The sequence below is a fragment of the Chiloscyllium plagiosum genome, chromosome 39 (assembly GCF_004010195.1).
Source record: "Chiloscyllium plagiosum isolate BGI_BamShark_2017 chromosome 39, ASM401019v2, whole genome shotgun sequence".
NCBI lineage: Eukaryota > Metazoa > Chordata > Chondrichthyes > Orectolobiformes > Hemiscylliidae > Chiloscyllium > Chiloscyllium plagiosum.
The window spans coordinates 22,064,239-22,073,756 of NC_057748.1; the positions used below are offsets into that span (position 1 = coordinate 22,064,239).

A 9,518-nucleotide genomic window follows, 5' to 3' on the forward strand; every position below is an offset into this window, starting at 1 on the left:
TCCACGACCCTCCCGGACTCTGCAGCCCCCTCCAGTCCACGACCCTCTCGGACTTTGCAGTCCCCTCCACGACCCTCTCTGTCTCTGCAGCCCCCTCCACGACCCTCTCGGACTCTGCAGCCCCCTCCACGACCCTCTCGGACTCTGCAGTCCCGTCTAGTCCAGATTCCCCACCTAACTATGCATCTCCCAAATCCCTGCTCAGTCTTCTGAGATGTTTGCACAAATTGATTCCTGACCTCTTAAGTTTCATTGATTTTAATTACACCTGTACTGATTTCTACACCACAACTGAAGCCTGGAATACATTCCCAAGATCACTCTGATTCCTCTTCTTTCCTCCATTCAAACATTGGCAGTAGATTAAAAAGCAGGACTTCAACGGTTGTAATCTCTGGATTACTCGCAGTGCCACCTTCTAACGAGTTCAGGAATAGGAAAATAGGAGGTGTGGCTCATGAGTTGGTGCAAGAGGCAGAGGTTTAGATTCCTGGATCACAGGGACCATTTCTGGGGAAGGTGGGACATGTACAAATGGGACAGTCTGCACCTGAACCACACTGAGACCAACATCCTCGCAGGCAGATTTGCCATTGCTGTTGGGAGGAGTTTAAACTAGTCTGGCAGGGGAAGGGGACACAGAATATCGGTGAAACAGAGACACATCATGCTACAGCAAAGGAAGCAAGCCACGGCTTTGTTGAGTGTCGAGAGAGTAAGGCAAGGCTCGACTGTCTTTAATGCTACGAGTGTAATAGCTTAGACTGATGAGTTAAAGGCGTGGATTGATACATGGAAGTATGGTATTATTAGCATCACATATGCATGTCTGAGGCAATGGCTGGACTGGCAGTTTAACATTCCAGGCTACAGAATATTCAAGTGAGACAGAAGTGGTGTTAAAAGGATGGTGGTGTAGCACTATTAACTAAGGAGTCAATATTACTGCAGTAAGGAGAGATGATATCTTGAAAAAGTCCTCAAACGAGGCTTTGTGGTAGAACTTAGCAATGTTAAGGGGGCAGCTACTTTACTATTGACCTCCAAAGACTCAGCGATAAATAGAGGAGCAAATATGAAGACAGTTCACAAACGTCACTTTTTAAGAAGAGTGACAGAGATGAACCAGGAAATTACAGACCACAGAGTCTCACGTCAGTGATACAGAAACTATTGGAGAAAATTCTGAAGAAGAGAATTAATATCCACTTGGAAAGGAGTGGGTCAACTAGGGATAATCAGCAGAGCTTTGGCAGAGGGAAGTCTTGCCTAACAAATCTGTTGAGATTTTTTTGAAAACGTGATCAAGTGTGTGGAAGACGGAAGTTCAGTTGATGCAGTTTAAATGGATTTTAGCAAAACTTTTGACAAGGATCCACATGGGAGTCTGGGGGAAGGTTAAAGCCCATGGAATTGAGGGAAACTTAGCAAGATAAATTAGAAACTGTCTTAGTAATAGGACACAAAAGAGTGGTAGCAAGTTGCTTGAGTGACTGGAGACTGGTGTCCAGCAGTATACCACAAGGATCAGTACTGGGACCCTGATTGTTTGTTATACCTGTATTAAGAAATGATTTATTTATAAATGGGAGGGGAATGTTAAGCAAATTTGCAGATGACACAAAGATTGGTGAATGGCAAAGATGGCTGTAGGATACAGGAAGATATAAATGGGTGGGTCAGTTGGGCAGACCAGACCATGGTAAACCTGGTAAGTGCAAGGTGATGCACTTTGAAAGAAGAAACAAGATTCGGAAGTATTTAATGAATGGAAGGACAACGGTAGCTTGGAAGAACAAAGGGTTATTGGGGTAAATCCCTGAAGTCTGTAGAATACATGAACAAGCTGTTAAGGTGGCATATGGGGCATGTGCTTTTGTCTGTCCTGGCATGGAGTAGAAGAGCAAGGAGGTAACGTTAGAGTTGTACAGAGCGTTGGTTATGCCCAGTGGGAGTACTGTTTGCAGTTCTAGTTACCACATTACTGGAAGGATGTGATAACACTAAAGAGCGTACAGAGGAGGTTCACCAGGATTTTGCCTGGGATGAGAATTTGAGCTACAAGGGGAGACAAGATAGGCTTGGATTGTTTTCTGTAGAGCAGAAAAGACTTAAGGGAACATGATTGAGAGTGTATAAGATATAGACAGGGTGAATAGAGGGCAGCTATGCCCCTTGGTTGAGGGGTCAATCGAAAGGGGGCATAGTTTTAGAGTAAGGAGCAGGGGATTTGGAAAAAAAGCTTTTTCACTCAGCAGGTGGTGGGAATCTGGAATGTGCTTCCTGGGAATCTTACAACCTTTAAAAAACATTTGGATGAGCACTTCAAATATCATAACATTTAAGGGTATGGGACAAGTGCAGGAAGGTGGGATTAGTGTGCCTTTAGTCATAGTGCTATGGGTGCAGATCAATGATCTGGAGGGCCTTTCCCATCTGAATCTAATAATTGGCTGAGAGGCTGGAAGCAGGATGGGGGAATATGGGCGGATACTCCGACTGACCGGATGTCACTGATTATGTCTTATACAGAGCCATGTTGGAACCTTAATTATTTACCATATATACAACAGCATAGACAATGGGATATATGCCACTGACAGAAAGATAGACTATAATTTTCAAACTGACAAGAGATATGAACTGTCAAAATTGTAGCAAATGGATTGCAGTGTAGACAAATGGGACACCATCCACTCAACAAAAAGGAGAATGTCAAAAGGGAAATTGAGAAGTTTTATGTACTTAGATCATTAAAATCTTATAAAACAGGGACAGAAAATAACCAAAAAGGCAGATGAATCTTGGCCTTTACATCAACAGGACTGGAAGGAGGTTGCAGAAGTCATGCTTCAGTTTTACAAAGCTCTGATTTGGTCATATCAGGAGTATATTGAGTAGTCCTGGACATTACAGTTTAGGAAGCATACATTGGCCTTGGAGACAGTTATCTGAATGATACTTAGACTCTGATTGAAATTACAAACAAGGATCACCTTGATCTTCTGTGTTTTGAGCAAAGTTTTCAAGGTATTAAGAAGAATGCATACCGAAACTGTTCTGCAGAGCTAGGGGAACAGCCTGCAGTCAAGCTTATTAGGAAACAATTTGACACACAAAAGGGCAGAAGAAGTTTTAAATTTGTGTCTGTGAATGACAACCAATACTTGTCAAATGTTAAATCTAACACAACATTTTGATCACGAAAGAAATTAAGCTGTGTTAGGCAGTGGAACAGAGATGAATTTATGCAGTTAAAACAATCTTAATTACTGAAGTAGGGTTATATTCAGCCCTTGAAATGTTAACATTTCCTCTCCAGAGATACCACCAGACCTGAGGATTTTACCACTTCCCAACTGTACTTCACCTTTTCAGCATCTGCAAGATTTTATTTTAGTTTTAATTAAAACTACTTCTTTATTTATCTAACTTGCACATGCAAGATGCAGATAATGCAGGAACAGGTTGTGGGATACTGAGGATAGTTCCTAAAACTGAGACTTGGAGCACTGCTTTGACTAAAGTTATATTTTGAGTTCAGTGACCTTCTCTCCACAGATGCTGCCAGACCTGCTGAGTTTTTCCAGCCATTTGTTTTTGTTTCTGATTTCCCAGAGTCTGCAATTTTTCTCGATTTTTTTGCAGCGATTGAAGCGTTTATCCTTGTAAGCTGCTTGGGCAAGAGTTCACAATAGGCAACAAGCTAAAACAAAGGTGGATAAACTGCAGGCAGACGCAAGGGGAGATAAAGGGGAGTTCTCAGATTGGTGGGTAGAACACATGAATACTATCCTCCTCCCATGCCTCCCTCAGGATTTGCACTGTGGTCCCAGTGAGTAATCTGTAAATAAATAATCTGTGAATGATAGCTGCCTCACATATAATCAGCTAGTATACTCTCCTCCAAGAGGTAATCTCCTGTCCTTATAGAAGGATATGCATTGTATCCACGCAGTTACGCAACACCATTATAACCTACCTTTGGCTGGAGGTCAGGGCTGCAGTGTTGTACCCTGTTTGTTTCAGGGGATGGATGAGTGGATAACCTAGGGCTACAGCTGACTGGAGGCTTTGGTGGAGGCCGGTGATGACTGGAGGGTGTCGGACTCTCAGCATTCAACAGGGCATTCTCACTGGCTCCTGGACTCCCGTTGGACGTGGCTGAACTCCTGACTATGGCAGGACTATTGTCAGCCGCCTCAGCTTCCCATTTCCTGTGCAGTTCTGGAGTAGACTTTGCTGAATTCCCAGAAATACTCTCCATGCTGAGGGAAGGGGATGGGCCTGTTTCAGAGACTGAAGAACTGTGGGTCTGAAACTGGAGTGAACGAGAGGCTGAAAAAGAGGAATAACTCTGAATTCTAGTCTTCTAAATGCAGGAATGAAATAGAAAACTACAAATCGATGGTGTACTCATTTCACTAAAGTGATTGTAATAAACACAAGCCGCTGATAAAACTTAGTGTTGGACAGAACAGAGCAATTCAATTGTCTTTCACAGTGTACATAATCTATATACACTTAACAAGATACAGAAGGCATTTGTAGCAAAGCTTATTTCCTTTTTACAATGCAACCCTGACAACATCAAGGAATGAAATGGACCCCATCTACATCCTGGAGGGAACATCAGAACATTATGCCAAAAGAAATAAGAGTCAGACACTGTGGTTCCAATATTTTTGGCACATTTGTCTGTAATATTTACAAATCAAGCAAATAATTGGAAAAGATCTCATTCTAAAATCCAGCTGTGATTTCACTTGCAATTATGATTCATGTTATTAGAGACTGTTAACATTCTGGAACTCCCTCCATGTGGAGCAGATGACCCTAGACAGATGTTTCCCCTTGTGGGACAATCTAGAACGAGTGGCCATACTTTTAGAGTAAGGGTAGCAGATTTAAAACAGAGGAGGAATTGTTTCTCTCAAAAGAGTTTGAGTCAGTGGAATTCACTCCTCCAGGGTGTGGTCGACATTGAATAAATTTGATGAGATAGACAGGATTTTTTATATTGGTAGTTGGAGAGCAGGCAGTGAAGTGGAGCTGTGGCTGTGATGAGATCAGCCAAGCTTGTACAAAATGGCGGAACAAGCTTGGGGGGCTGAATTGCCTCCTCCTGCTCCTTGTTCTTATGTTCTAATATTCTGACAGCATTGTGGTATACCTAACATCCCATTGTGGTATACCTAACATCCCATTGCTTGGAGTGGCTCAAGACAACACCATGAACTTCTGCATTAGTAATGGACAATACATACTGGTCTTGCCAGCAGTGTCACAGCCCATAAATAACTTTTTAAAAAAAATTAAGCTGTACAGGCACACCCAATTTAACCAGTAACACACTGCCTATGACTGAAAAGCAAAGGCACCACTATTACTGGGAGTAATGTCACTACAGCAATAACACTGGCCAGATCTTCCTGGCAATTAGATGAAGGCTAAGTGACCTGTTGAGAATTTATTTAGATTTTCAAAATGTATCAAAGTTTGTGTGAGGCAGGGAAGGTTAAGCCCCCAGCATAGATGGCAACTTGCATTATGGACTCAGAACTGGCTCAGCAATGCAAACAGAGAAATAGAAACACGGGAAATAATCTAATTGGAGAAAGAGCACCACAGGAACCTGGTCTGACCCCCTGTTACTTTAAATATTTGTGAATGATGTGAAACAGAGAATGGTGCTGCACAGAAGGACGCCATATGACAAATTCTAGGGCACAGCTAGCAAATGAATTCATGCTGCCCTTTCACCATAGCCCTGTGAACTATTTCCATCTGCATATTTATTCAATTCTCTTGTGAAAGTTACTAAGGAATATGCCTCCAGCGTCATTCCATTCATAACATGCTGCATCAGACTATGTTTCATATTGCCCTGAGTTACTGGGTTTTTAAACTGGCTGAGAACAGTAATCTCTCTTCAGGTCAATGTGAACAATTAAGTAGATATTAATATGCATAATTCTGCTGAAAACAGATTATGGGTATACTGGGGCAAATTCTTTTAAGAATTTAGGATGAAGTCCATCAGGCCCCTGAGACCTGCCAGCTTGCAGCTCCATCAGTTTTCTCAGTACCACTTCCCTTGTGTTTGTAATTTTAAAAAAAATCCTATCCTGTATCTGTAAAGATTACATACACATTTACCTTAACAATAGCTGATCAGTCATGAAGCCTGGGACAGATTCGAGCTCCAAACAATGGAAAGGACAGGTCTAGGTGCATGTTGCGGACAGGTAGGAAAAAGCAGAGGTTTAACTTGAATCTGAGAGCAGTGACATTACCAGGACCCAAAATGCATTACAGGGCCTCATAGGCAGCTAACCCGAGCTCATCCGACAGAGACTGTAAGGAGAAGGTTACTTTATATAGTATCTTGCTGCTTGTGTGTTTTACACATCATCCACAAGCTGCAGCACCAGCTCCCTCTCCCTATTCATTAGACTGGCAATGCTGAGCATCCAAAACTGAAAATTTGGAAGAGAAAAGTCATTTTACAAATAGTACAGGACTTCAGGTTGGGGGGTTCTTCAAGCCCTCCGTCACTGAGTACCACCACCGCTCTAGATATCCCTATATGCAAAATGTATCTTGTTAGGAACACAATCCACCCTAAACATCCTACATATATCCAACGTGACCTCACAGCAAGCCGAGAGCATAGGAACTCAGTATCCAGCTCACCTGAAGGGGATGCATTTGGCAGTGGGGGTGCAGGCCGCTTCTTACTCCTGGGACTGTTGGCTGGCTGAATACCATACCATGGGTGGTTTGATTTGGGAGTGGTTTCCATGGGGGCTGCACTCTGCACTTTCTCAGACACATTGTTTGTTTCCTCCTCCTCCTCCTCCTCCACTTCAAATGGATTTAGGGGAACAGATTCTGTGGTGCCTTGCTGAGTGCTGCTGGGGTTGGTGGGTGCTCCGGGCCGAGGGGGTGCGGGTCTTCTCTTCACTTCGGAATTCACCAATGCCATCCAAGGATGGCCTTTAGATTTGATGTCTTCGTCTTTCCTGTTTGAAACAATTAAACAATCAGAAAACCGTGGCAACAAAATTGCCATATTTCCTTCAAAAGACATTACTGCAGAAATTTTACTTAATTGAATTCAAATTCCGGGATGGCGGAAACAGGCTTGATCAGGACTCAACAGACAAGAAAATTAATGTAGTCATGCTAAACATTCAAATGTCTGTAAGTAGTAATATTACTTTGTATGGCATTTTTCACTTTAAAATTAATATCCATTTTCAAACAAGGTATGTAAATACAATATTGAAGTTTTGGCTTTAGGGAATGATTTTATGGAACACAAATGTGCCATGATTTTCAATTTGATCATGTTTTTGAGATGATGGCTGCATTTCTTTGCCATACCTGGGCTTTGTATTGCCATTGCAGACTTTGAAACAGTAAACCTTAATAAACAAGAACCTGAGTTGATTACTGGTGACTTGAGAGGCACTGGATATTATCCAAACCAACTGGTCAAAGGCATAAATGTCTGGTCACCAACAAACTTGCTGCAAGATCACCAGACATTACTTTCAAAAAAAGAAAGATCATTGCATTTAACACGCTGAAGCAACACAGCTTCTGCTCCTGTGCAGCTCAGCATCCAGCAGCCTCTGAAAACATTGACAGCTTCAAGTCCAATCTCAATTACTGTATATACTTCCTCCAGTTGAGACGTGAAATGGAAGAAAGGCCCTTCCGATTCTGGACCTAGCAGTGGGACATTCAGAGGGCAGGGAAGAGGCAGCAAAACATATTTTGCTGAGGGATGATTCTGTTCCTCCCTCATTCATATTTTAGCCTGAAATCATAGCCCAATGACTGATCAAGTGAGAGGTGTGATAGGGCACTCATATTTCCTCTGCAAAATCATTTCTTCCCTCATCCCAAAAGCAGTCAAAAAATCTACAGCTTCAAGACCTGGAATGCTCTGCAGGCTTGAATGAAAACACACACCAGTTGGGGTGGATTGTATCTGTGTGTACTTATGTGGGAGTGGTAGAGTCAGAATCTTTGGTGACCTTTAAGCGGCAATTGGATAGGTACATCGATGGGTGCTTAAGCTAGGACAAATGTTCGGCACAACATCGTGGGCCGAAGGGCCTGTTCTGTGCTGTATTGTTCTATGTTCTATGTTGTAAGAAAGAATAAATGGCAACGCAAGTGTGATGACAGACAGGAAGAGAATAGTGAGGGGATTGGGGAACATGGTTCTTATCATCAAAAAAGGCATTGGACCTGTAGACTATGATCAATTGGATAGGTACATCGATGGGTGCTTAAGCTAGGACAAATGTTCGGCACAACATCGTGGGCGGAAGGGCCTGTTCTGTGCTGTATTGTTCTATGTTCTATGTTGTAAGAAAGAATCAATGGCAACGCCAGTGTGATGACAGACAGGAAAGAGAATAGTGAGGGGATTGGGGAACATGGTTCTTATCATCAAAAAGGGCATTGGACCTGTAGACTATGATGAACACTGGTGGTAGGAAGGACAAATGGATCTTTACTCAAAGATATAACAGAAAAACATCCAGATATAGAAAATACAGCATGGATTACAAAAGGGAAGTTCATGCTTTCCCGAACTTATTGAGTTATTTTACAAAATTACAAAACAGAAGTAGTAGTAGAATATTTGCCCCTCGAGCCTGCTCCATCATTCAATAAGATCAAACTTTCTGTTTGTGTTCAAATTCCACATTCACATTTATCTCCAATACTCCTCGATTTCCCTGCCTAACAAGAATCCATCCATCTCTGCCTTAAAAGTAGTCTATGATCCTCCCTCTACTGCCTTCTGAGCTGGGGTGTTCCAAAGCTGCACAAAAATCTCATTTCTGTCTTGAAAGGGTGACCCTTAATTTTAAAAGTGACCCCTCGTTCTGGACTGACCCACAAGAGGAGCCATCTTATTTAAGTTCATTTTGTCAAGAGTCTTAGAACACTTCAAGTCTCCCTCACTCTTCTAAATTCTAATGGAAACAATCCAGATTGTCCAACTTTCCTCACAAGACAACCTGTTCATTCCAGCAAGCAATCTGGTAAACCTCCCATGAAATGCCTTCAATGAATTTGCATCCTTCCTAAAGGCACCACTTTATCCATATTGTGTGGTACTCCCTCAAAGAACTCAAACAAATTGTTTAAATGTGATTTCCCTTTGATAAAGCCATTCTGTCCATTACTGATTATTTTGATTTTTTTTAAGTGTGCAGTTTCTAATCTCTTAATGATCAATTCTCATATCTTTCCCAAGACAGACATCAAGCTCACTAATTTACAGTTTCCTGTTTTCTGCCTCCTTTCTTTCTTGAATAGAGGGGTTACATTTGCCACTTTTTAGTCCAATGAAACCTTTCCTGAATTTAGGAAACTTTGGAAAATTAGTATGAACACATCTACTACTTAATTAAAAACCACTTTTAAGACCTTAGGATGAGGTCATAGAGTCATAGAGATGTACAGCACGGAAACAGACCCTTTGGTCC

General features: G+C 42.0%; 1 protein-coding gene across 2 annotated transcripts in view; it reads right to left on the reverse strand.

Annotated features, from left to right (window-relative positions):
* LOC122542340 (MICAL-like protein 1) overlaps positions 1 to 9,518 on the reverse strand; it is an 80,788-nt gene that overhangs the window by 26,515 nt on the left and 44,755 nt on the right. For both annotated transcript variants that reach the window (XM_043680008.1, XM_043680010.1), the window contains 2 exons: positions 6,697 to 7,025; positions 3,983 to 4,338 (listed from right to left, as the gene is read on the reverse strand). In XM_043680008.1, the coding sequence (XP_043535943.1) occupies positions 3,983 to 4,338; positions 6,697 to 7,025 (685 nt within the window). The remainder of the gene's footprint in view (positions 1 to 3,982; positions 4,339 to 6,696; positions 7,026 to 9,518) is intronic.